This window comes from Alexandromys fortis, unplaced genomic scaffold (assembly GCF_014885135.2).
Source record: "Alexandromys fortis isolate MF-2015 unplaced genomic scaffold, M_Fortis_MF-2015_v1.1 scaffold_50, whole genome shotgun sequence".
Taxonomy (NCBI): Eukaryota; Metazoa; Chordata; class Mammalia; order Rodentia; family Cricetidae; genus Alexandromys; species Alexandromys fortis.
Genome location: NW_026067932.1, coordinates 3613843 through 3641417, shown reverse-complemented (window position 1 = coordinate 3641417; position 27575 = coordinate 3613843). Strand labels below are relative to the sequence as shown.

General features: G+C 44.9%; 2 protein-coding genes across 2 annotated transcripts in view; one reads left to right on the top strand and one right to left on the bottom strand.

Moving 5' to 3' along the window:
- Positions 1 to 19661, top strand: part of Ccdc38 (coiled-coil domain containing 38) — a 37070-nt gene extending 17409 nt beyond the window's left edge. Inside the window, exons 8-15 of the mRNA XM_050145531.1 lie at positions 2342 to 2402; positions 5604 to 5676; positions 9052 to 9203; positions 11065 to 11200; positions 15781 to 15861; positions 16565 to 16770; positions 18216 to 18309; positions 18860 to 19661. Coding sequence (XP_050001488.1) covers positions 2342 to 2402; positions 5604 to 5676; positions 9052 to 9203; positions 11065 to 11200; positions 15781 to 15861; positions 16565 to 16770; positions 18216 to 18309; positions 18860 to 18973 — 917 coding nt within the window. The 3' untranslated portion in view covers positions 18974 to 19661. The remainder of the gene's footprint in view (positions 1 to 2341; positions 2403 to 5603; positions 5677 to 9051; positions 9204 to 11064; positions 11201 to 15780; positions 15862 to 16564; positions 16771 to 18215; positions 18310 to 18859) is intronic.
- Positions 19662 to 19806: 145 nt separating this feature from the next.
- Positions 19807 to 24697, bottom strand: Snrpf (small nuclear ribonucleoprotein polypeptide F). The gene is made up of 4 exons (XM_050145808.1): positions 24538 to 24697; positions 22876 to 23001; positions 20481 to 20545; positions 19807 to 19942 (listed from the first exon to the last, which is right to left on the bottom strand). Exons 1-4 carry the CDS (start codon positions 24538 to 24540, stop codon positions 19876 to 19878), a joined length of 261 nt encoding a protein of 86 aa, XP_050001765.1. The 5' UTR covers positions 24541 to 24697; the 3' UTR covers positions 19807 to 19875.
- Between the last annotated feature and the right edge of the window lie 2878 nt (positions 24698 to 27575).

Below are 27575 nucleotides of genomic sequence, written 5' to 3'. Positions count from 1 at the left end.
TTTTTTTTTTTTAAAGAAAACCCTTTAAAAAGGTGGGAGATACAATTGTGAATGACATGGAAGTATTTCCTTTCTCCTGAGGAAAAGTGAATTTCTTATCCGGATATCTGGCTGGCCCTGTAATGTAAATTAAAATAAAAAAAAATTTAAACATATTTTAAAAGTGGAGGGAAGAAAAGCCAATGAAGGAGAAAGATGCCAGAACATTGCCAGTGGGCCACAGCCTCGTGGTGATACATAGAGTAATAGAAATGGGTTCATTCAAGACATAAGAGCTAGCTAGGAGTACACATGAATCTTTGGGCAAACAGTGCTATAATTAATATAGTTTCTGTGTGATTATTTCGGTCTGGGCTGCCAGAAATGAAAGTGTGGTCTCCGTTTACATCCCTCCTCCCCAGTCAGTTGGTTCAAGTCTGCCTTCTGTAATGACAGCCCCTTACCCTAGCCTGAGACGGGAGGGCGACAATGACTGAGGATGCTCTACCACGGTCAACCCTGAGCACTCTCCGTCACCACCACACACAGGGGTCTGGACCCGGCATTTTAACATTGTTTGACTTGGAAATCAACACTTAAAAACCATCAAATGCCATGAAAATATCTGAATCTCCATGTTCCCTTGAAAACCGCCAGACCTGACATCCTGGCTCTAAGGATGTTTCCTGTGGGTTAGTTTTCCCCGCGGGACGGTCCTTCCCTGTGGGACGGTCCTCCCTATTAAGTGATTCTAGTTCCCACCAGGCTGGCTTCCCTCCTGCGTCTGGCCCCCTATGGTCATCTGAGTTTGTGATCCCCAATCCAGGCTGACTCATGGGACCCCTTTCCCCACTTGATCTTGTCACTAAGCAGCAGGTGTATTTTGGGGTTAGGGCAAAAGCAAGATTCGTCTGCCCAGAAATAACCATGCTATTATATGAGCCTGGATGGCTATGCATTCTGCCAGAGAGTTAAAAGTGGGATTTTTTTTTTTAAGGTATGAGCCAATTGGAGCCTACACACAACATATTACTTTACCCATTTGGGGATCTGGGGTAGAGTGTAGGGATGGGGAAAAGGAGGGCTGAGTCTCAACGGTACATTCTGAAATGTTGAGTGTAGGTGTTACTCAGTTTGAATAGCACCTCCTAAAAATGATTTCAGTAAAACGTGCTCAGACACTGTTCTAAAAGCAAAAACATTGTATGATGAGATTCTTCATCTTTGCCCTGCTTCCCTCCTCTCTTCTTCATTCACTTCATATTTATCGAAGACAGACAATATCAGGTGCTATGCAATAATGCTCTTGTACACTGTAAAGATTTGTCATTCGTATTGTTTTAATAAATGCTGATTGGCCAGTAGCTAGGCAGGAAGTACAAGGAGGGCAACCAGACTAGAATTGTGGGAATAGGAAAGGCAGCCAGACACAGAGGAAGCAAGATAAGAATGCCTTACTGAGAAAAGGTACCAAGGCACATGGCTAAATATAGACATGAATTATGGGTTAATTTAAGTTGTAAGAGCTAGTTGGTAATAAGCATGAGCTAATAGGTCACACAGTGTATAATGTAAGCCTCTGTGTTTCTTTGGGACTGAACAGCTGTGGGCTGGGTGAGATAGGAACTTCCATCTACATTCAGGCACTTTTAAAGACTTAGGGTACCATATGATACAAGGAAGACAGTGGCACAGCAGGAACAGGGAGTGAGGTCTCAGTGGGAAAGGCCTAGCATGTAACCCCCACCAGGTCACAGTAGGAGCCTGCCAGGGAGTAGGTGACAAGAATGAGGCCCATGGTGGAGTCAAAGCAGGATAAATAAAAAGAATAATGGTGAGCCATAAAGATGTTGGTGGGTCCTGGGCAGGTGGATGAAGGTTCTCTGGGCCAACCCTGGTCCAGGTGTTGATCTGTACACAGATGTGGAGCAGGTAAGTACAAGAGGCCTATGACCAAGAGGCTGATCTCTTCTGGTTAAGAAGGGAGCTGAGCGTCGTTTTTGTTCTTTCCTTAGTTCTTTTAAACCCTGTGATCAGAACTAGAGATTGCTAATATAGAAAAAACAGAACCATGACGTGCCCCTTATTTTTGTCCCTCACTTGGGACTTTCAGTGGTCAAGCCCCACTTGGCCACTGTGTTTTCAGTTGGACACTTATGCTTGGAGTCGCATTTCAGTGCAACAAAAGAGCTCCGTTTTCTCTATGGTCACCATTGTGATAATAACTTTTTTTTTTTTTTTTTTTTTTTTTTTTTAGAACAGGCACATTAGTACCTCACACCAGGGCTCATCTCTAATAGTGTCTTCTCTTTTCCCTCTCCCATCACCCATGGCACTGACCTCACCTGGACATTTTGAACAGGACGGGAACAGAAGAAATCTGCTTTTGGCCCAGGCGTGAAGAAATCCTCCATGTTCTTCAAGTACAGTACAAACTTACTAAACTCTGACGGAAACCATTAAAGGCTTTTTAGAAAATAACGTTTTAACCCATGCTCAACACAGAGACCCCGTCTCCAGGCCTGCGGGCACACACAGTGGAGACAGGGGGGCCATATCTGCACTCCCGTGGTGCCCCAAAATTCTGCTCTTTGAGTAGGACCACAGCCCCAGAAGCCACCAGATCCCAGACCCCTGGGATTTCCCCCTCGAGCTGTCCTGCTAGCTCCTGCAGTAGGACCATAAAGCGTTTTTATTTCCTCTTTTGTTTCTTCCCTAACGTGATTGTTAATTTATTTCATACATTCTCATCCCTAGCTACCCAAGAGGTTTTGAGGAGATAAATGACTGTCTGAGTCAGACATGCTAGCCTTGAGGAAGGGCTCTGAGCCGAGTGCCCTGTCCATGACACTCCCTGAGGGCCACAGGGACATTTGACTCTGAATTCTGGGGATCCTGGGGTCCCCCCACTTCTGTGACATTTAGTTGGCCCTTGCTATTTTTTCCTAATTATTATTTTGTTTTGTTTGATTTGGTTTTTCGAGACAGAGTTTCTCTGTAGAGCCTGTCCTGGAACTAGCTCTTGTAGACCAGGCTGGCCTCCAACTCCCAGATATCCGCCTCTCTGCCTCCCGAGTGCTGGGATTAAAGGCATGCGCCACCACCGCCTGGCTTAAAATTTTATTTTTGAGATCATTGTAGATTTAGATGCAGTCCCTGGCAGGTCCCCCTTGACTCTTGACCCAGTTTCTGGCAACAGGAATCCTGTGCCAAACTGAAGGGCAAAGCCACAGCCAGGGTATCAGCCTTGGCCCTACCAAATGCAAAATGTTACCCCTGGATTTTTCATGTCTTTTTATCGCCACGCCCACTTCTACCCCCCACCCCCACCCCCGCAGCCACTAATCTGTCCATTGCTGATGGTGTCATTTGATGTAAGCAGGGTCATGCTGTGTGTTGTAACCCTTGGGTTTTAATAATAACTCCCAGGAGATCCAGCCATGTTAGACCATGAGCAGGTGGTTCTCTTGTTGAACTGTGCTCTGTAGTCTGAATGCTGTGTACTTGGACTGTTCACCTACTGAAGAATATCCACGTTGTTTCTAGTGTGGGGCTATCAGGAATAAAGCCGCTATACGTTTTATTTGTTCAACTTAAAAAAGTATTCTACCAGACTAGAGAGATGGCTCAGAGGTTAAGAGTGCTGTGTGCTCTTCCAGAGGTGTCCTGAGTTCAAATCCCAGCAACCCCATGATGGCTCACAACCACCTATAATGAGATCTGACGCCCTCTTCTGGCCTGCAGGCACACACGCAGGCAGAATACTAGTATACATAATAAATATTTTTTTAAAAAAATATTTATTATGTATACAATATTCTCTGTGTGTATGTCTGCAGGCCAGAAGAGGGCACCAGACCTCATTACAGATGGTTGTGAGCCACCATATGGTTGCCGGGAATTGAACTCAGGACCTTTGGAAGAGCAGGCAATGCTCTTAACCACTGAGCCATCTCTCCAGCCCTAATAAATATTTAAGAAATATTTTACATGTATGGTTGTTTGGCACATGTTTTCCCCATGTGCATGCAGGCTCCACGAGGCCAGAAGGTGGCACTGGATCCCCTTGGAACTAGAGTTGGAGACAGTCATGAGCCACCATGTGCAAAAGCACAAGATCTCCTAACTGCTGAGCCGTCTCTTTAGCCTCTCATACAGTGTTCTGTGTCAAGATATTTATGTCTCCGGATGATTGTCTAGAAGGCAAAAGTGTGCTAGACAGTACAAGTCAGTTTGTTTCCAATGTCTGTACCATTTTACACTCCCACCAGCCGTGCGTGTGACGTCTAGTTTCTCAGCAGCTTCAGCCTTTGATCCGGCGTGTGTGTGTGTGTGTGTGTCTGTGTCTTCAGTGGCCCGTGGAGGTCAGAAGAGGGCACTGGATCCCTTGGAGCTGGAGTTATAGGTTATTGTGAACTGCCTAACGTGGGTGCTGGGGACAGAGCTCAGGTTCTCAGAAAGAGCAGCAAGTGTTCTGAACTGCTGAGCCGTCTCTGTAGTCCCATTGGCTGTTTGTCATTTTCACTATCCTGACAGGTATGTACCTCACTCTCCTCCCTGCCTTCATTTATTCGTTTTTCTCCCCACGACAGCCTCCATCACCACCTACCTCCTTCTCTCCTTTTTTCCTGGTGTACTAAAATTCTAATTGTTTTTGGTTTATCTTTTATAAAGAATTTTTTCCCAGAGTCAATTTCCAAGACACGTCATTAGTTTTTACCTACCCCCTCCCTGGAGTGTGTGTATTCTTCACGGCACACATGGGTTGGTCAGAGGACTACTTTCATGAGTCGGATCTTTCCTCCCACCATGTGGGTTCTGAGGTTCAAGTCAGATCACCAGGCTTGGTTGCCAAAGCCCTCACCCCTCCGAGTCATCTCGTAGGTCCAACGTCATTATTCTGTAAAGTTGTATCTTAACCATCCGCCTGCCTGATACTTCCTCATACGAGTAGAAACTATTACCAAAAGCAAATCTTCTCTGTAAGAGGCAGGTAGCTGTCTCACTGAAAAGCATTCTGAAGATGGCAGTCAATCTCGAGCCAGCGCTAGAGCTCTCATTTTGAAGTCATGTCCACTTTGGTAGTGACAAAACAGACACACAAGGTAGGGAGTCAGTGTGTCTTTAGAGAAAGCAAGCTACGTTTTTGATGCCGCTAAATAACCTGTTTTTGTGTAGTCTCCTGCATGTGACTCTGTCTGGGACTGAGTATGATTTTTCTTTGGCACAGTTGTGGAATCGTGGGGTGAGCAGCCCCCTAAAACAATAAGCCGTCTAATGAAAAGAATCTGTAATAGGGGCTGGCAAGGTTTCTCAGTGGTTATAGCACTGACTGTGCTTGCAGAAGACCTGGGTTCGATTCCCAGCATCCATGTGTTGGCTCATAACTCCCTGTAACTCCCGTCTCGGGGGCATCTGATCCCCTCTTCTGGCTTCCATAGACACCAGGTTTGCATGTGGTACACGGACACACGTGCAGACAAAACGCTCATAATACACATAAAATTAAATTTAAAGAAGAACTCCGTGGTAGTCAGGGTTCGAAGCCAATGTAGAAACAAAGGCAAACCTACCAATGGGAAGTGACTCAGAAATAATTTCTTTTCTTTCTTTTTTTTTAACAGTCGGGATGAAAGCATGGGCTCGGAGGACAGTCTGGAGTTCTTTCTAGAGGACGAGACGCTGGAGTTCGATCTGGTAACCAGCTGTGTGCCTCTTGGTTCCAGCTGTCAATGCAGATTCGTTTCTTCTGAAATGTCCTATTCCAAACATGTCTCACATTTTCCAGAAGGAAATGTGGCTTGATTCTGCTCTCACATCCTGGCTATTGCCTATCTCTGTCATCAAGCCATCTATGAAAAATAGACAAATAAGAAGATACTGTGCCGGCCCTTTGGAGGGTGAGGCAGGAGAGCCACGGGTGTCGGGCCCAGACGCCCGATGTGACAGAGCAGGCTTGCAATCCCAGCACTTGGGAGGCAGAGGTGTGAGGCTGGGCAGTCCTAGGTCATCCTCAGATGTATAACAAGTGAGAGGCCAGGCTACAAGAGATGCCTGACTCAATAAAACAAAGCCAAAGCAGCAACAGGATTGAAGGGCAGCTTGGGCTACCCACATAATGTGTTCCAGGCCAGCCTTGAGGTACACAGTGAGCCCGTCTCAAAAACCAACCCCGAAAGAAATCATTTGGAGCAGATCTGTTATCAAATGCCAACTCTCTCAGACTGTTCATCATTGTGTGTGTGGTGTGTGTGTATTTGTTTGCCTGTGAGTAAACACGTGTGTGCCTGTGCATGTGGAGGCCAGAGGTGACACTGGATGCGTTCCTTAATGGCATTTCACTTTATTTACTGAGACAAGGTTCCTGACTGAATCTGGTGCTCACTGATTTTGGCTACCTAGCCAACTTGTCCTGGGAAATCCCCCGGCTCTGCCTCTTAGTCTCTGGGATCACAAGGGGAGAGGGTTGGGAGGCGGGGGCTGCCACACACCCATCTTTTACACGTGTCTCTCTGGTTCTCACCCTTGCATACCCAGTGCTTTATCTGTTGAGCTACCTCACCAACCCAGAATTTCTTTTCATTTTATTGGGTAAGCAGAATCCTAAATAATCCTCCTGCAAGACACCCCATTGTTGCAGCAAAACTGACTGTGAGCTTACCTCAATCTAAATGCAACCACAAAGGCTCAAAAGTAATTTTAAAAAGAGATAAGAGGCTGGAGAACTGGCTCAGAGGTTAAGTGGACTGTCTTCTCTTCCAGAGGTCCTGAGTTCAATTCCTAGGACCCACATAGTGGCTCACAACCATCTCTAGTGAGAGCTGATGTCCTTTTCTGTCCTGCAGGCATACATGCAGATAGAGCACCGTATACATAAAATAAATAAGTCTCACTCAAAAAAAAAAAAAAAAAACGAAACCACCAAATACCACCCATTATTACACAAGACATACCATATCCAGGTCGTCTTGCTTTTAAAACTGTGCTCAAACATGTGGCTGTCCATCTTAGCACTTTTAGTGTGCAGTACAGCTGTACTGACCATACCCACCCTATAGTGAGGCAGATTCTATCTCTTCATCTGAAACACTGTGTCTGTCCAACACCCCTCCAACCTCCAGCTCCTGGCAACTATCTTTCTACTTCCTGTTTCTTAAAGACTGGTTATTTAAATACTTACTTAAATAAGTGGATCATACGCTGTAAGTGTGTGGTGGCTGGGCTCTTTTCCTTACCCCAATGATTCTCAAGGCGCATGTAAACTGGGCGGTGGTGGCGCACTCAGGAGGTGGCAGGTGGATCTCTTGAGTTCAAGGCTATCGTGGTCCACTCAGTGAGTTCCAGAGCAGCCAGGACTGTTACTCGGAGAAAGCCTGTCTCAAAACAACAACAAAACAATAACAAACGATGAATGGGTCTGTGGAGTACACTCAGTAGGTACTGAGGAAGCAGGAAGTAGAAGTACAGTGCTTCCTTGCAAGCATGAGGACCCAATTTCCAGCCCCAGAACCCATTATGAAAACAAACAAAAATCCAGGCGCAGTGCTGAGTGCTTAAGAGCCCTTTCTAACACTTGGGAAATCGAGACAGTCAGAACTGGGGCTTGCTGGCCAGCCAACCTATCCTAATTGGTGAGTTTTAAGGACTGCAAAAAGATTTTGTGATGGATGGATGGAGAGATGGATGGAGGGATATATAGACAGACAGACAGAGATGGATGGAGGGATAGATAAGTAATAGAGATGGATGGAGGGAGAGAGAGGAAGAGAGAGGGATAGAGAGAGTGGAAAGTACCTGAAAAACCACATCTGAGGTTCTCCTACAGCCCCCAACACACATGTGCACACACATGTTCATAACCACACAAATGTACTGTAGAAGACAGAATTTCTCCTTTTTGAGACTGAACATTGTTCATTGTGTATATACGTACTGTATTTCCTTATTCAGCAATCTATGAATATTTTTATTGCTTCTGTGTCTTGGCTACTTTAAGTTCTAACACATATTAATATACAAATCATCTTTGAAAATGCGTACTTAACGCAATGCTTATTCTACAAAGTCAGGGCATATCAAATAGTACTGAGAAGAAACAAATCTCCATCAGTTTCCTTTCTCCTTCCCATCTTTCCTTTCTCCCCTCTCCTGCCTTCCCCTCCTTCTGCTGTAGCCTTTCTCCTTTTACACCCCCTCTTCCTGTCTAGCCCCCATCTCTCCCCACACCCCAAATCTCACCTCTTACAGTTTGCCATCTCTCCCAGGGAATCAGGTGTGGCTCCCTTACAATTCCCTCTGCCTCCCTCATACTCAGAACAGTCACTCTAGGATGGATTCTGAGCATTTCCAAAGGCATCTGTGTGGTCCCCACTGCTGGGGAGGGTGGGGACTCCGCTGCAGACCATGTGACATCTGCAGGGATGGAACATCTTGGGGAGGGGGCCTAGTGGAAGGAAGTTAGCTCTTTGGGAGAGTGTTCTTGAGAGGGAATTGGGACCCCTGGGTCTTCCTCTCTAGCCACAATGTACTACAACATCTACAGTAGTGCCCCTGTGTTGGAGGGAGGGCCGCTTGTTCTTCCCTGCCATTCAGCTAGCTTAGACCCGAAATGATCACACAGAAACTGTATTAATGAAATCACTGCTTGTCCCAATTAGCTCTAACTTCTTATTGGCTAACTCTTAAATTAATTTAACCCATTTCTATTCATCTGGGTACCGCCACGTGGCAGTGGCTCACTGGCAAAGTTTTGGCATGTCTGACTCTGGCAGCGGCTCCATGGCGTCCCTCTGACTCTGCCCTCTTCTTTCCATGTTATAGACCAAGCCAGTTTTATTTATTAGCCAATAAAAACAACATATAGAAGGACCTCCCACATCACCCCAGCAGGAATAAGTGGCTCCTCCTTAAAAGGTGATTTTCTCAAGGAGTTTGCCACGTGCGTGGAGAGTTGACGAGTATGGCAGCTCCCTCCCTCCATTGTCTGGACAAGTCACACGGGTGTATCTGACACACTTTGGACAAGTCACACGAGTGTATCTGACACACTTCTCTTCACCCTTGGTCGATTAGATGCCTGAGATCTACTTCAAGGAGCCAGAAGAGTTGCTCCAGGTCCTCACCGAGCTGGAGGAACAGAATCTCACCTTGGTCCAGTATTCCCAGGATGTGGATGAGAATCTCGAAGATGTCAACAAGAGAGAGAGGTTTATACAGGATAAGATGTGAGTGCATTTCTCCCGTTGGACGGTTACTAACCTGAGGCCACACCCGACTCGCTCGGGATGCCTCTGCTCATGGTTTAGGCTGGGGTTTTCATTGAAAATGATTTAGGTGTTGGGCACAAAGAAGGTAAAATTTACAAGTGTACAGAATAGACTGGCTTTAGTTTAATCTTCCTGTTTCACTTGCTGAAGTATTGCTGGAAGAGCTGAAATGACACCCATGGCTGCCATTCTGTCCAGGACAGCTGTCAGCTGGCCACCTGGCTACCTAGATTGAGTGGAAATAAACACAATTTCCTAGGGTGTGAAGCTCAGCAAAATGACTTTCTGTGACTTAATACTACATCATGTTACGTGTCTAGCAGCAATACAGGCCGAATACAGAGGAGACTAGATATGAATCATGGAGTCCCCTCCCCTGAGATTACAGGTTTGAGAAAGAGTTTCATTCAGATTATAGAGTGTAAAACTTTATATCCATTTGTGTGCAAAATGTGTAGAATCGTTCGACACAGTTTTCTGCATCAAAACATGGCAAATGTTTTTAAGAAATGGGTAAAACTACATTTAAAATCAGAACCAATTAATTTGCCCAGACGGCAAACCCCCCCCCAAAAAAAAATAATCAAGGCTTCCCAGCACCCTTCATTGTGCCTCTGTGCCCAGTTCCATTCTTGGTGTATGTGGTGGTAGCCCAGAGAAGGTGAGCATGTTTGAGATGGAAAGGGATCTATGACCAAATCTTTCCCTGGAGGATTTTTTTAAAAGATTTATTTATAATGTACATCTACATGAGTGCTCTATCTGCATGTACACCAGGAGAGGGCATCAGATCCCATTGTTAGATGGTTGTGAGCCACCAGGGGTTGTCGGGGATTGAACTAAGGACCTCTGGAAGAAAAGCCAGTGCTCTTAATTGCTGAGCCATCTCCACAATCCATGCTCTAGAGGATTTTTACCAGAATCTCGAGGCAAACTATTTAGGTATTCATTTTCCCTGAAGCTGAGGCTATTCCGATGTGTCAGTCAGATTTGGGGACACTCACAATCTGGAGATGCACAGCTTATGGTCCTGACGGTACCTCCAATCTGCTGCTTTGTTTGGGGTCTTGTGGGGAACCACAGTAGCAGAGGAAGGAAAGAAAGTGTCTTCTGACGGAAGTTAAGGCCTGCATTTAAGCGTGCATTTGCCTAGTTGTAACTTGAATGTAGATGTAAAAATAGGACTAGGGGATAAAACAACTATTGAACAAGCACGAGGATTTGAGTTTGAGCCCCGGAAACCACATAAGGCCAGCTGCAGTAGTGCACATCTGTAATCTCGGCGCCCCTAAGGCGAGATGGTAGGCAGAGACAAGCAAGAGACGCCCCAGCAGCCCAGGGGCCAGACAGCCTGGCATTTGCTTCTGTGAACAACAAAAGAGAAGCCCTGGGCCATTGGGAGGCTTCAGTGGGTAAAGGTGCTGGCGGCCAAGCCTGAGTCCAATCCCTGGAATCCACATGGTAGCTGGAGAGAGCCAAGTCCCGTAAGTTGTCTCTGACCCCCACATACACCAGGGCATTCATCCCTGACCCGACCACAACAGTTTCTCTCTCTCTCTCTCTCTCTCTCTCTCTCTCTCTCTCTCTCTCTCTCTCTCTCTCTCTCTCTCTCTCTCTCTCCCTCCCCCCCTCCCCTCCCTCTTACACACACACACACACACACACACACACACACGAACTGTGTGTACCTGCTGGGTACCAGCTGCTGACGTTTGCCCAGCAAGAGGGCTGCGTCCCTCAACCTTGAGTTACAATGGTCCCCTCCTTCATCCCTCAACCTTGAGTTACAGACGATGGTTCCCTCCTTCTTTTGCATCAGAAACAACAACATTGCATTCCTGCTGGAGCACAAGAAGGTGCTCAAGACCAATTGTGAGCTAGAAGAGGAAAAGGCAGCAGAACTGGAGCTGAGGTCCAGGCTCTTCAGTTTTGGAGAATTCAATTCGGATACTCAGGTACATTCTTGGCCTGTGGTAACTTTGTCTCCTGGTAGTATGGCCTCCCTGTGTGCTGAGCACTTGGCAGGGGCAGTTAAGGCAATCCACAAACTGTTGACAGGAATTATTTTTGCCAATATGAAAGAATCAATTTACTAGCTAGGAACTATTGATATTGACTTTTGGGGGTCATGTGAAGTGTTGCTCTCGTTATTTCAAACTGCATTTCTCTGCCCGTGTGTGTGTTTGTGTGACGTAGTTCACTGCCTTTGACCATTTTGGTGGCAATTCAAGTAGACAGTAGCATAGTGAACACACCATGAACCCACACATGTAACACTGATTGGAAAATCTGCCCAGCCCTGGGCCTAGGACATGTGTCTTCTTTGGGCCTAAATGGATTGGCTCATTTCCCAGCACCTGTGACATATGCTAATACCCTTATCTCTTGACAAGCTCATCTCTCCCAGCTGGATGCAAACCCCTCCACACAGGGACAATCCTGTTGATGAGCTCAGTGTCCCCATAGCGTCAATGCTCGATAAATGTTTGTTGAATGAATGATGAGGGTAGCTTTCAGGTCCACAAGAAACTCTGACTACCTCTGGTTTCTTGGAAAGACCTCTAGGGAAATAAGAATCCAAAGTTGCTACGTGGGACTAACGTTACATTTATGATCGCAAACTTTGACTTTTTAGACAGAGGTAGATTTGGGGAATGGGCTGCATTTAGAAAACAGGCAACCATCCTCCCTTGCCTATAGTTACTCAAGGCAAAGGCTATTTCTGGCTGCTAGGCTCCTGCATGTCCTAAGATATGACAGTATGATGTCTTAGCTGTGGCAGGGACTGTGTTGACTGGAACAGTTCAGTTGCTTTTCTTTTTAATCAACCATTTTTTTTAAACTGTGGTACCATATACAGAAAATTTACCATCTAACCATTCTGAGTGGGCAATTCAATGGCATTAAGTATGTTCACACAACATAACTGTTACCACGGTCTATTTCCCAAACTTCTCCATCACTTAGGCATAGATTTAATATTTTAACCATTTTTGGACGTACGGTTTGGTGTCAAATATATTCGCACTGTTCTGCAACCCATCTTAAGAACACCTTTGGTCTGTACAACCCATCTTAAGAATGCTTTTGGTCTTGTACAGCCCATCTTAAGAATGCCTTTGGTCTTGTACAGCCCATCTTAAGAATGCTTTTGGTCTTGTACAACCCATCTTAAGAATGCTTTTGGTCTTGTACAACCCATCTTAACAATGCTTTTGGTCTTGTACAACCCATCTTAAGAATGCTTTTGGTCTGTACAACCCATCTGAAGAATGCTTTTGGTCTTGTACAAGGTGCTTGCCCATTAAACACGCGCCCCCCCCCCATCCCTTCACTGCCCACATCTGCTTGTCCTCTCTTGGTCTCTTGGAAGGTGACTCTTTCTGTATCCTGTGCAAGTGGATATGTACAATACGTGTCCTCTGTCTAGACCTCGTGTGACAGAGTACAATGTTCTCCAGATTCATCCACATCATGGCAGGTGTCAGAATTTTGCCCTTTTTAAGGCTGAACAATATTCCATCTTATGAACCACATACTTTTTTTTTTGTGTGTGACAGGGTTTCTCTGTAGCTTTGGTGCCTGTCCTGGAACTAGCTCTTGTAGACCAGGCTGGCCTCGAACTCCCAGAGATCCGCCTGCCTCTACCTCCCAAGTGCTGGGATTAAAGGCGTGCGCCACCACCACCCGGCCTGAACCACATACTTTATTTACTCATTCCTCTACTGATGGACACTTGGGTTGTTCCTATCCTTCAACTCAATTCTGAAACCTACTACCCAGTAAGATAAAAGACAAATTATTTGTGACATTATTGGCATCCACACTTCAAGCAAACCCCTGTAATTTCAGAGCAGGGGACGATGGGGAAAAGGCATCTTCAATACTTTAAATACTGAGTCAACTAAGGGAAGGGAGAATCTAGGGCCAGGGCTCAATGCCCAGATGGTAAAACCACTGAGGACTGCTTTGAAAATTCCTGTTTAAGTCCTGCTTAAGGTTATCCACAAAATTAGAGTCATAAGTATGACATTGGCAATTCATGGAAAATTTGCAGGCACACTCTGGAGCATGGGGTTAGTAACTCAGTCTTCCAAAAGTAGGAAGTACGGGATATGGAAGAAGCGGGGAAAACTGAAAAATTAGAGGTGGGTTTTTTGTTGTTGTTTTGATTTTGTTTTTGAGACTGGGTCTCAAACTGGCTTCAAATTAAGCAGATGAAGATGGTCTTGAGTTTCTCCTCCCACCCTTCCTTGAGGCTGGGATTACAAACACATGCTACCACATCTAGTTTCATGCAGTCTTTTTTTGTTTAGTGTTCTGTCTGCATGTATGCCTGCAGGCCAGAAGAGGGCACCAGATCTCACTACGGATGGTTGTGAGTCACCTTGTGGTTGCTGGGAATTGAACTCAAGGACCTCTGGAAAAGCAATCGATGCTCTTAACCTCTGAGCCATCTCTCCATCCCTTTCATGCAGTTTTTAGGTGCCTCTAAAAACTAGACATGGCATGCTAGACAGGCACAGGACCAAAGCTACACCCCTAGACACACGAATGAGGCATTATAGTCTTAGACTTTTCGACTGTCCTCCAATCTTTCAAATCTTAAAATATACAAAACATAATCCTTTTTGAATAAACATCCATTCCTAATCTTAAATCCCCCCCCCCCCCGATTTATTGAGGACAATATAGCACAAATAATTTCGGTGTCATCATTAGGGACTTCAAATCTATAACAATAACTTTTTAATTCTTTCAAAACTGCCACACTTAACAAATGTATTCAACCCCTTAAAAATTTTTCCTCAGTATTTTTAATATAAAAATTTAATAAGAATAACATTGACAAGTAAGTCTGCCTCTAAAGGAATTTTCTCAAGCGAGCGCAGCCCCCAGCAGCCCACAGAAGAGGGACTAAATTGACTCCTACCAGAACCCCGCCCTGGATCTCTCCTTCCTTCAAAGCGATCCCTGTTTTAACGTCTCACCATAGATTTGCTTTGCTGTTTTGAACCCTATAGACAGAACTGTAGCCTGTGTCTCCCCGCCCCCATGTTTACGGGGTTCGCCCACATACCTTTTCAGCAGCAGTGGTTTGTTTTTAGTGGCCTTGGGACGGCATGTTGGCTGAATTTGATCATCTCTGGTTTTTTATGTGTCCGCAAGGAAGGAGACACGGATTAGAAAAATGGAGTCCAGCCAGACAGTGGTGGCAGTACTCGGGAGGCAGAGGCAGGCAGATTGTGATTTCGAGGCCAGCCTGGTCTACAAGAGCTAGTTACAGGACAGAACCCCCCCCCCAAAAAAGGGGGGGGACAGCTCTCCAGTTTTAAGTACTGTGCTGGTCCCATAGGATCCTGTTCACCTGATGACAAGCACCAAGCACCTTATGCTATCAGGGTACTCAGTCTTTGATCCATCTTCCTGCACCCAGCGCCTACTGCCAGGACGGCCAATCCTAGCCGCTGCTCCTCCCACACTCTGGCCTGAGCCTGCCCTCTAGTGACAATTTAAAAGACTCATTTGCACATCTCTGCCTTCACCAGCTGGCCTCAGCCTGGAAGTTTTCTTGGCTCTTTAGCTGTGGAGGACCAGGGGGCTCAATCTCATTTACACAGCTGCCTTCTTTCATTTCCTTCTTAGTTTTTAATCTGTTTTCTTCTTGTTTTAAGAAAGTATTTCATGTTGTATTTCCCTCTGCTGTTTGGGGAGAAGGGGGGACACTTTAAAAACACCATGAAAAGTCACCGTCTGTCTGTCCCTAGTGCTCTGTTCAAGGAGCCTTCAGAAACTTCCATCGGAACATTTTCCTACCAGTTTTTCTAAAAACCAGAATTAAATACTTTAAATTCCCATGTACATTAGAGTAAGTTTTTTTTTCTCTCTTCAAGAGAGGATCCCATTGGTTGACCCAAACTCATGGCAATTATCTGCCTCAGCTAGGTGCTAGGATTATAGTTATGAACCCTATTTTCTGGCAAGATTTTTACATAGTGTGTTACCCCCCACACACACTTGGTGGTGTCCTTTCGCATTTTCCCCTTTTATATTGTTCTGCCCTTTAGCTGTCTCCAAGGTTTCTAAAAAGAACATGTGGGTCTATAACTAGGAAACAAGTGCTATGTTGTGATAGTGACAGTCAGGACTTCTTGGTAAATAGGATTCATGATTTTCTTTTGTATTGTTTTGTATTTCCCTAAGTTTTCTTTAAAAAAAAAGATGGTTCTTGTAGTATAAATGGAAATACAGTAAGTATTTAGAAAGTGAGAGGCTAAGAGTTCTGCAGTGGACAGGATCTTCAGAACATTTATTAAAGCAGGAGGCGGAGCGACATGCTGTTGGAAGCCTGAGGCCAATGGCTCTGTGAGGCACTTGTGGTCCGGGCTGGGTCTCCCCAGCGGTGTGAGTCCATTGGCCTCGGGTGGGGTTTCCTTGACTGTGTGGTGACTTTCATCTTCTTGAGCAGAAGCGTGCAATCCTGGGGCAGTATTTACTTTGTCGAGAAGTTTATTGAGTCCCTCTGGAGATAAAGGATGCTATCTTTCCTCTCCCGAGTTACTTTATCTACCAGCTCAAGAGACTGCAACTTCAAGTAAAAGAGCGCAGTGGCGAGGTACAGGGATTGGCGGGCTTCGGCCTAATTTCCTTAGAGTAGAATACAGCAATGGCGTCCCCGTGGAGAGTTCTGATTTTCAACTCCTAAAGGCTGTTTGGTCAGCCTAGGAATCTGTTTGCTTGAACACGCGCTTCTCTGAAAGAATGCATTCATTGATTCAGCAAACATTTATTAAGTGTGTAGCTATGTGCAGGACACTGATTTAGGGGTACATGGTAGCCAAAGCAGTAGCCCCTGCCCTACAATTCCCCCTCAAGAGGACTGAGCACATATGCAAATAAATATCGCATAGCAGTATGGACTTTAGTGAGTGTAATAAAAATGGGGGAGGAACACCATTATACCGCTGGTAGTACAGTGGTTTTAGATGTTTTGTCTGCTCTCAGAACATTTAGGGAATGCTTTATACACATGCTTGTAAATATTGTATATATTTTAATATAATCCCAGGTATCACTGTAATGACTATAAACTACAGCACAAATATCCCCTGCTACATGTTCTCGTTCTCACTGATCTGTCTTTTAAGGAAGCATTTAGGGAGTCCGGGGTGTAGCTCAACGATAGACCGTTTGTTTACCATGCCTTAGGCCCTGGGTTTAAAGGACTTTTCATTGCTAACAAGGTAGAATGGAATTTTGCATTTTCTGACAGTGAGTGAATAGTGAAAGAATGTTTTATGCTTTTTTCCTGAGCTCAGGAAAGGCTGATAGACTCGCTTAGTAAAAAGATTAATCAAGTCTACAGAGTCTGCATCGGAGATGCTGAGGTCGGCAGCCTGAACGCAGTTCAAAAGCTGGTCAAAGTCGAGTCTCGCCTGGTGGAGCTGAGTGACCTCATCGAATCTATTCCCAAAGAAAATGTAGAAGCCATTGAAAGGATCAAACAGAAGGAGCGACGGCAAAAGTATGGTGATACTCTTCTCAGTATAGCCCATGGCTTAGGTGGCTGCTTTTGTGTAACCCCTCCCCACCTCCCTACCCCCATCAGCAACCTCTACATGGCAAGCATTGCAACTGGGGGCGCAGGGTCAACTCATGCTCACCTCCCCAGAGAATATTCTTGAGAAATGACTGTTATTGTTATTACAGGCAATGAGCACTCTGAACCAAAGGAGCTGGGAAAATAGTTTAGCAGGGACAACTACCCCAACCAGGATGGCTGTGGGAGGGTCTCCAGTCATAGGAACACGGCTCAAGGGCTGTCATGTGCAGGATCGACACTGTGGGGCAGGTTCTACATTTAGAAGACCACAGGGTGAGCTGGTGTATAAGGAAGGAATGGCATGAAGCTCCGCGCTATTCAGTGAGGGGTTCCCCCTGGGACACGTAGCTGGCACACACACTCTTGCTCATTTCCTCCCACGGACAGCCTTCTAGGACTGTCGTCATCCTCAAGACCTCTCCCTCACAAGTTACAGGTTCTCGTAGTCATTTCGTTTGGAGCTGTGATGGCATACCGTCGTTGCTATCACATGGCACGTGGGGATGCTGATGAAGTAGTCAGTGTGACACGCTAGCCATCGATATTGTTAATATTACTGGTGCACAGGGATACCATCTGCTCATGTAAAAATGAAGGTGACGGCTCTTACAGAAGATGAAGCAAACTTAATCTTAGTGGAGGATGGCTCCTGACAGATGGCCTCAGGTTTTTATAGTAGCAACAGTCTTGAGAGTAAATTATAACTTATTTCCTACAGTAACATGCACACAGTCCTAGTTTTCAAAAGAACTTTTTCTCCTCAACCTTCCTAATACTACGACCCTTTAGTACAGTTTATACTATTTAGTTCCTACTTCAAAACTCTAATTTTGCTACTGTTATCGATAGTAATGATTATGATATGCGGGTATTTGATATGTGACCCTTATGACGAGTGGTTTGACCCCCAGGTTGAGAAACTTTAAGAGGGGGAGGTAGCTGGGAGCTAAAGTAGCTGTGGCATAAAGGACTTCAGTGGGATGGAGAGGGGAAGGCATGGCCTTGCTTCCGACCAAACTGGGAAGAGGGACTTTTCCAAAATGAAATCAAATGCCTTACCTTTGCCAAATATTCAAAGCCATCGCTATGGGAACCTTACAAGTGGATAGTTCATTATCAAGCAACACAAATGTAGATGTTTAGCCGTCCGGAGAGATGGCTCAGCGGTTAAGAGCACTGTTCAAGGCCCGATCGCCCTTCCTGCCAAGGGCCCCAAGTTCGATTCCGGCTGACCGGCAAGGCTCACAGCCACCCGTCCTGAGCTCTGGCGCCCTCTTGTGGCCCATGGGGGGAAAACAAATGTAGATGTTTTGCTTTTTATGAATTAGAGAATTTCTAATAAGAATGTACCTCCTTGCCTATGACAGGCTGCGTGAAGAGAAGATGAGAGAAAAGCAAAGACACCAGGAGGAGCGGCTAAGAGCTGCTCTGGAAAGAGCAGTAGCACAGCCCAAGAAGAAGGTTTGTGTTCTGCCAGCATGGTCCCTAGTCCAGTCCCCATGAGAACTGCCCACCCTTCCGAGGCACACTGGGGATTCCGATCATGATCAACACAACATGGCAGTTCCCTCACCCAAACACCTAAGTTACACACATTCACCAGAGAAGGGAGAGGTATGAATCACAGGTTTCCTTAAAAGCTCCTAATGCAAACACTTCCAAGACCCAACAAGAACACAGATTAAAATGGTTTTCTCAAACAGGCTCAACAAAGCACCTACTCGAAGCCATTGAGGGGAAACCCAGGTAGAGCACTAGGGAAGGCAACATTAGTGGCCAACACGGTGCTCTCTTAGCCAGTCGTATTTGAGCTACCTGCTCCTTAACTTTCTGTTCATCACTCCACCGTCTTCGGTATTCTAAAGGTGCCCCCATTTGCCAAGCATGCTGGACATCTAACTCCTCTATTTTAAGCCATTTTATTCATGTAAAGAGTTCAATATTGACATTCTACATACTGCAACAGAAAAGTTATGCCAAAGAAAATTATTTTGTTTTTTTTCTGTTTCAGCTGGGAAGACGACTGGTCTACCGTTCGAAACCTCAATCTGATAGTAAACAGGAGTTAGTTTTAATTGGCGATACAAGAACAAAAACACAGGAGGAAGAGTATTTTTTTAGTTGAACAGGAGCATGAAGACATTTAATTAGCAAATGTTTTTTATACGATGTTGGCGTTCAGTGATGCAAGGCTGAAGTTTACAGGAGTAGGCATGGCAACAGTTTTTTGCCAAGCCACTACTCAGTGCCATCATCCATGAGCTAAGAAATACTGTACTTTAGGTTGTCCCCTTTGGAGACACATCCAAAGGACTTTATTGATAGAATTATAGGAAGCATGATTTATAGCAGAATGACCTCCCTCCCTCAAAGCATGAGAATTTTAGTCATATTTTCTAAAGCAATAAGGAAGTTCATTGCTACGAATGAACATTTTAACAATGTGCTATTCTGAAAACAACTGGACAGGCTTAAAATGTACAAACCTATAGACTATGGCCTCAGACCACGAGACTGGTTATCTCACAGTAAGCTCTGACAACTTTAAGTGAACAAACCACACACCTTTAGCTTGAATGTCGGTTTGTGATATGCTCTATCTCCGTAATTATTTCAGTTTTCATGTTTTGACAATATGTACATTAGTCTATATTGATATGTAATTTATTAATACAATAAATATAAATACTAAGGAAATGTTTAAGCATGTTAAAGTGGTTTGAAAACCTTAAAGACACAGCTAAGTCTCAGTACAATTACCATGGCTGAAACTCACCTTCAGAAAAGTTCTAAAGCACAAACTTATTTATCCTTTATAGAAAAAAATGAAATCAATGGGCTTACCAAAAAGTCACCTTGAATAAAACTGGGGGCTCTTGAAGCATTAGTTCTATGATTATCCATTGCTTCAACATTTGCGCTTTGCATACAAGTGTCTGCATAGAAATAGTTCACAAGTCAAGTTGAAAAAACCCAAATCTTTATTGTCTAGAAATACATATATATAAAAAAAAAACCTCAAAGATGCTATTCTCTCATTTCCCCATCTTCCTCCTCCTCTTCAACGCCTCGGATATAAAGAACATTATTACACCTGTAAACAAAACAAAGGTCCGTTTTGATTCACTCAAACCACGCATGATCATCACTGCTCCATTTTCAAACTGGAGCTTGTCACCCTCCTCGGCTGGTGCTATCAGACATGTTTAAAAGCACACAACACATGCTTCTAGCACTCATCACAATCACACCTACAACTTATCAGAACAGAGGTGGATGCTCAGACTAGAAAATGAATACAACAAATCCTCAGCAGCTAGAGGTGGATGCTCAGACTAGAAAATGAATACAACAAATCCTCAGCAGCTAGACTTAAACTTCAAATCAAAGTTCTGTAACCCAGGACACAGGTTACAGCTAAGGACCGGGAAATGTCATCAACAGTAGGAAAACCTTGAGGATGAACTGAAATCTCCCAACAAATTTAGTAATTTCAAAGGCTTCTCAAGTCTAGATGCAGAGAACTGTTAAATCTTTTGGCTTTTTTTCCTTTAAAGTAATTCCCAAACTAAGACTGATTTAAGCAGATTGAGTTTCACCAGTAACTCCTCACACACAAACGCACTCATTACCTTATTAGAACTTCACCCAGATGTCCAGACAACGCACCATCTATGTATTCTTCTGTATTTGCAAGCTTTAGATAGAAAGAAAGATGTTAGTATAACTGCACAAGAGAACAGTGGCACCTACTGGTGAGAGCACAGTGACTGAGACGAGACTTCACCAACTCAGACTGTATCGTAATTAGTAAGTAGAAAATTAGCTTCCTATTACTCTTGTATCTGGAGGATCTCCTGAATTAAGACATGCATGGTACAAAACTAATATATAATAAAGCTTGTTTCAAAGCTGTTATGCCTTCTAGAAAGTGGATCAAAGAAAGCTTCCAATATGAGTTATAACTTTTCAAGTTTCTGAAAATCCAAAGAATCAGACATCAACTTTTTCTCAGAGCAAAACATTATGGATCATACTAAGATGGGCGCACAAAACCTATGACTAAAATATATTAACCAACAACCAAACCAAATTGAAAAATTCATGTACTCAATTGGGGGGAAAAAAAATCAAGACAAGAATCATCTGTAAAGGCCGGGCGGTGGTGGCACATGCCTTTAATCCCAGCACTTGGGAGGCAGAGTCAGGCGGATCTCTGTGAGTTCGAGACCAGCCTGGTCTACAGAGCTAGTTCCAGGACAGGCTCGAAAAACAAAACAAAACAAAAATCTGTAAAATTACTTCAGCCAAACTATTCCAATTTTAAATTTAAAATGTTTAGCTGGCATTCTCATATTAAAAAAAAAAAACACACTACCAATGCTATATGGGACCACCAAGGGCAGAATAAGGGAAGGACTCTTCTTTCATAAGCAGGTGGTAGACATGAAAAATAGGAAGATGTGGTGTAAGGCATTTAAAACCTGCTAGGTGTTTCTTCTAGAGAACTTATCACCAAAAACACGTTTGTGAGACTATTCATTTTGTATAATTGCTATCAGATGTAATACATGAAGAGCCACTGATTTTACATGTCCCAACACTTAACTGGCTTCTAAATTACAATAATGCCCCAAAGCTTCCCATCGTGTATTAAATCCAAAACCCTCACCACTGCTGAAGAAGCTCTCTCTGACCCCCACTCTGCTGCGTGCACCCTGAACACACCGAGCATGCCTGTGGACGGACGCTTTGCATCTGCTGCCCTTTCCAACTGAGGCGATTTGTTCGGGATGCTCATGGCTTCTTCAGAGAGGCTAGACTGCCGTGCTTATTACTGCATCCTCTAGCCCCTTGGTTTGCTTTGTGTATCATACCTGATTATCTGTTACATTATCATCTCCCACCACCGAATCAAGAACCAATCAGTACCATCACAGTACCAGACAGTAAGTTTTGGCTAACTGAGACAACTCAGAAACTGGGCTCACTCAGATACATTTTGTAACTTGGGGAAGCTACATTTAGGAAATGTAGCCAAATATAAGATGGTCTCATGTATTTTGACCTGGTCTTTAACTCTCCATGTAGTTGAAGATGTTTAACTTCTGGTCCTCCTACCTCTTATCACCGAATGATGGAATTACAGGCTTTCATCACAACACTGAGTTATGAGGTGCTGGGGTAGAACAAAACTTACTTTTAAAACACCACTCTGTGGTTTTTCAGTATATTCATAAAACTGAACTTTCCTCACTAATTCCACAGTATTTTTCACTGTGACTTTTCTATAGCCTTTGTGAATGACTCATTTCAAGAATTTTCCAGAACAAAAACTTCCATATGCTTGTTAGCTGGGTTTCTGGTTAAGGTATCCATGTAGCTAACCTTTAAGACCTGGGCAAAAACCACAACCAAACCACCACAAACAAAAAATAAAAATAAAAAAAAAATAGACAAAGGTACCAGGCATAGTAGTACATGTCTTTAATCTCTATACTCGGGAGGCAGAGTCAGGCAGATGACTGAGTTCAAGACCAGCCCAGTCTACATGGCGCGTCCCAGACTAGAGATACACCATGAATCACTAACAGAAGCTAAGGCACAGTCCATTTCCAGTTCTTCTGTTTCGTATTTCTGTTCTATGACAGAATGCTGTCAGTGAATCGCTTTCATGCTGTTTTTTTTTTTTTTAGAACTCATTAAAACAATTTAAAATTTTCTCTTATAAATTCTTTGAAAAAGGAAGTGCTGGGAGGTTTTGGTTTCTGTAATAAAATGGTATCAGAAACCAGACGCCAAAGCTCTTCTTTCTTTGGCTGTCATAGTAAAGTTCATGGTGGGGTTCTGGTTTGATCCTGGGTCTTAGTACTAAGTCCATCAGTTCAACATCCTCCCTGCAGGGCACTTTAATCCTGAATTCTGCTTTCTGTTTGCCAGTTTAATTGTGTACTTATCAGTCACAGTAAACCTTTGAGGAGACGGTGAAATAAACAGTCTTACTGTTGCCGGCACTCCCGGGCTTACCTGCATGTTCATGTAGCCATCGACGGAGACCAGGTAGCCCTTGTATTCCATCCCCCACTTGAGTTTCACCATCACTGGTTTTCCTGTCAGTCCATTGAGAAAAGGCTTGGGATTGAGGGGTAAACTCTGCAAGAGAACAAAAGCACCATTTGATCGTTTTTGCTTAGCTCAGCTTCCACCACCCAACTCTCTACCAAACCATCAAGTAAGACTTCAGGGGCATCTAGTTAGGGCCAACTGGATCCACCGGCACTTTACAATTTGTTGGAGAGTGTCAGATATATTTAAATACCCATTTAGTCAACTTCACATTTAACTCATTGACAAAGCAATCAAATACTGAATACCAGGTGGGGGCGAAGCACTGGTCTGGCATGCAAGAGGCCACTGGTTCTATTCCAAGCAGTGTTGAGACAACAAAAAACCCCCAAATACCTACTCACTACCCACGCTCTAAAGAAATAAAGGCACTCGTCGGAGGAGATTGCTGCAGACATAAGAAACAAGAGTGCCCAATGCAAAACGACAGAAAGATGCAGAGGGCAAATCAGGTTCACTTTCACTGTGGGAGGCAGGACTGGGTCTCCAGTTTTTATCATGACCAGTGCCTCTCAATGCAACCGTATCAAGCTTATTCTGCAAAAATCAATAATTCCCTTTAAATTCAGGACCAACAATCCCAAATCTACTCATCCATCATCCCAAAGAAACTGAGAAGTTTGGTTACTAAACTCTAAGATGAGGGGATCTTGGAGGGCAGGATCTAAATCAGTAGCCAATTTCCACTGCCTATAATTTATCATCCACAAAGCAACCACTATTTTTAAAGCATCTATCAAGTCATGTGATGTCTTGGCTTAAAAAACACTCCAATGTTCTCCAACTGCGCTTGAAGGAGACAAACTTCCTAACAGGCCTTGAGAGACCTAGGAATCGAGCCCAGGTCTTCTGCAAGGGCGAGAAGCCAACACTCCCAGCACGTGTCAGCATGAGCGGTCCTTAATTCAGAACTACTATTGCAAGCACCTGTTGGCTCCCGTGGATTTCAACTGGTCAGCCTACTTTCTGGTTAGGGCTCGCGCGTGACACACTCTTCCACCTGCTCTTCCTGTCACTTAGATTTCCGGTGAAGTGCCACCTTTTAAAGAGGGGTGCTCCTCCTCGGCGCTCTAACTTCCCAAGGCGCCTTCCCAGGGCATCCTGTCAGCTTCCCGCTTAGCGATGGCCACTACGCGCCAATTGCTTACACCTGGGACGGGCTGTCGCCTCCCTCCCACACCTGAGAAACTGCAGGGTCTGCATGAGTCCCTGGCGCCCTAAGAACAGCATCAGATGAATGAAGGGGTAGCCCGGGCCTTCGGTTCCAGGGAACAATAAGCTAGGGTGTCAACCTTACGGAATGATGAAGGTGTACTGTGGCGTGTGCTCGCGGGGAGTGAAACCCCGCTTCAGTTTCCCCCTTCCCTAAGGCGGCCGGGGGATTCGGGGACGGGAAGGGGTCCGAGGCGCGCGCTGCAGGGCTTCCCTCCGCCGGGCGGGGAGAAGGAGCGAGCGTGCGGCCGCGCGGCGCCTCATGGGGATGAATGGACGGCGCTGCCCGCCGCAAGCCCCGCCAAGCCCGGCCGTCCCCCTCGCCCTGCCCGCAGGGCTCGTCCTCCTTACCATCGCGAACACCAGCGAGCGCTACACCCCGCTCGCCGCCGACCCTGCCGCTGCAAACCCCTCGTGCGTGACCGGAGCAGCCGCCGCAGACCCGGACCGCGTAGCGCTCGGAGAAATGGCCGCCAAAAGTAAAAACGTCACCTTTCACCTCCCGCCCGCGTTCTCTCGGCTTCGGTGATTGGACTCAAAGAACGCGCTTGCTGATTGGGGGAGATGGCTGGCGCTGTCTCCTGGCAACCAGAGGAAGGCGCGCGTTTGTATCTTAGTGCCAGGCAATGTCTAAAGTGGGGCGACTAAAGCGCCCCCGGGTTTTCCTGCTTCGCCGCAAGAATTTTCTCTGCTTCTCCCTGGAGAGCGAACGGAGCTTTTTTTTGTTTGTTTGTTTTATTTTGTTGTGTTTTGTTTTTGCTATTGCAGGTTATTATTCTGTCCTTCAGCAGAGAGAACGAGTTCGGGTTCTGGAGGTCCCTGCTCACCTTCCCACAGATGCAGCACTTGGGGAGCGCCCCTGGCGTGGTCCCCTTTAACGCGAGGGGACTCTATTCTAGAATGCCCACTTGCTGGTTTTTAATAAAAGCTGGGGAAGGCGAGACTACTTGAGCGCAAGAGAAAGGCACCGAAGTAGGGTCAGTACAGAGGTTGAGACCGGGTCAAGTGACCTCTGTCGTTCTGATTTCTAAGCTTAGCCAGTTCCAGAGACCAGTGCGGTCCCTTTACTTGTGTTTTAAAAGAAGGCTGTAGGGAATTAACCCATCCAGGGTTAATCTAACTGATGGAAAGATATCGATCAGAATCCCATTTAATTTCCCCATAATCCCAATGTTTTAGATACCGGTTCTCTTGTGATAGGAAGCCCGTGTAAAAACAGAACTTTTTTTTTTTTTTCTTTATCGGGAGACCTAACCCTATATGAATCAAAAATTGTTCCCGAGTAACTGAAGATTTCAGATAGGCCTAAACCTAAAGACTATCAATTATTATTAAAATATGCTGACAACAAGATGGAGTATTGGCTCCGCTTGCAGGAGACCTGGGTTTGATTCTCCGTACCCACATTCACAACCATCCAAAAATCTCAGCTCCAGGGGAATTCATCTCTCTCTTTCTCTCTCTTGACTTCTGTGGGCACAGACACTGCTGTAATGCAATACATACTTGCAAAATAAGATTGAAAAAAATCTTAAAAAAATACATGGTAATAGAAGAACAATTAATTACTGGTCCTGGCACTCAACTACACTCCAATTATTAATTCTGAATTGACAAATCATAAAATTTAAGCTCAGAACCCTGGGGATACCTAGTCTGACTTCTAACTTAATTCTGTAGGTGGTGAAATACCGTGTATTAGACCCATAACAGATGCGTGTTAGTGCTTTTCTCCTTACCGTAAGCTATCTGTTGCAGCCTGCAAAGAACTTAGAGAGCCTGTAAAACACATGAGATGATTTTCCATGCTCGTGGTATACTGTGGGGAAGGGGCGCTCTGTTCTTACCCACTTGTCCTGGATTGTGATTAAACCCGCATTAATGCAAACATGACTAACTTGGAATTTATGGGAATTCCATTGGAGCTGAACTTAGCCATTGTTCTCTGAAAAGAAAAACATAACTAAGAAAATGACTTGCATAAGAAAGCATCCTAAATGACTCCCTAGCAAGCCACAGAGACTTTCTGACTTGGAGGTGACCCAGAGACCATGAAAAAGGTGCACGTGTAAACAAAGGCCATGACTTCCAGGAAGATCGAGGTAAACGAATCAGTTCCTCGCTTTTCTATTCCTGGCGCATCACTCAGTAAGCCAAGCCAAGCTTATTTCTCGGAAAGCATAAAGTGAGGTTTGTTTTTTTCAAAGGCTACCTTTATCTTCCAACACCTGATTGCATCCAAACCAAATCTCCCCTCCCCCTCCCCGTTCCCCCCTGACACCCTCAGCACGTCCCTTCCCACTCCACTCCATATCCTCTTGTTTTAAAAAGTAACCCACTGAGTTAGATCGGGGCTTCCCACTGGGATGCTGACTGATCTTGGACAGGAAACTACAGCTACAGTAAGATCCTAAGGACAACGGCCACATCGTCGTGTCCAGAGATGGCATTGCAAGGCGCTGCTCCCCATCCACCAGCTCTTACTGACTTTCCACACACCCCTCCCCACTTCTACAGGGACTGCCGAGCCTGGTGGTGGGAGGTCGATGTCCCCTTTAGGGTGTAAGCCTAGCTAGTCACTAATTCTCAGCACGATTGACCAGTTATGAGTGTCAGCATTAACGCTGACCAACGCAGAGAGGAATGTCTCTGACCAACAAAGAGGGCAGCACTAACCCATGTGTGTGTATATATACATACATACATACATACATACATGTAAACACATGGGCAGCATACCCATTTAGCAAAACAATAAATAGTGTGAGGTCCCACACTCCCACCCCCCACCCCCAAGGGCCTGTGACCTCCCTAGCCGTGATGAATCTTTTACCATATAATACCAGGCATGAATTCCCTCCTGTGATAGGCCTCAAGCCTGACAAGCTGAGTTTGATCCCCACAAACCCAGGACCCATGTGATGGAAGAAGATACATGCAAACATGCCACAAAATGAATAAAGATATAACTAAAATTTGTATTAAAGAATTATGTTTTTCTAGCACTAGAAATGCTGAGGCAGGAGGATTATCATGAGTTTGAGGCTAACCTGGGCAAAACCGTAAAAAGAAAAAAAGAGTATTAATCTCATCATGACCAACACATAGCGCAGTACCAATGAGCAAGACATTATAGGTACATACTTGAGAGATATACTCACTGCATGACAGGAAGCTAGTGGGGTTTTCTAGAATATCACCCGAGTGTAACTCCCCAAGATATCTAACCTCGGGGAGCCTGGGTGGTGTTTTAATGTCCAAGACACTAGAAAAAATGTCCCTATGCATTGTAGAAATGAATTGTACAAGGAATTGTAGAGACACAGCATTTGATCTTAACTGCAATGTTCCAAAGACATGGAAGCTTTGGGTGTTGAGAACCAGTAAAG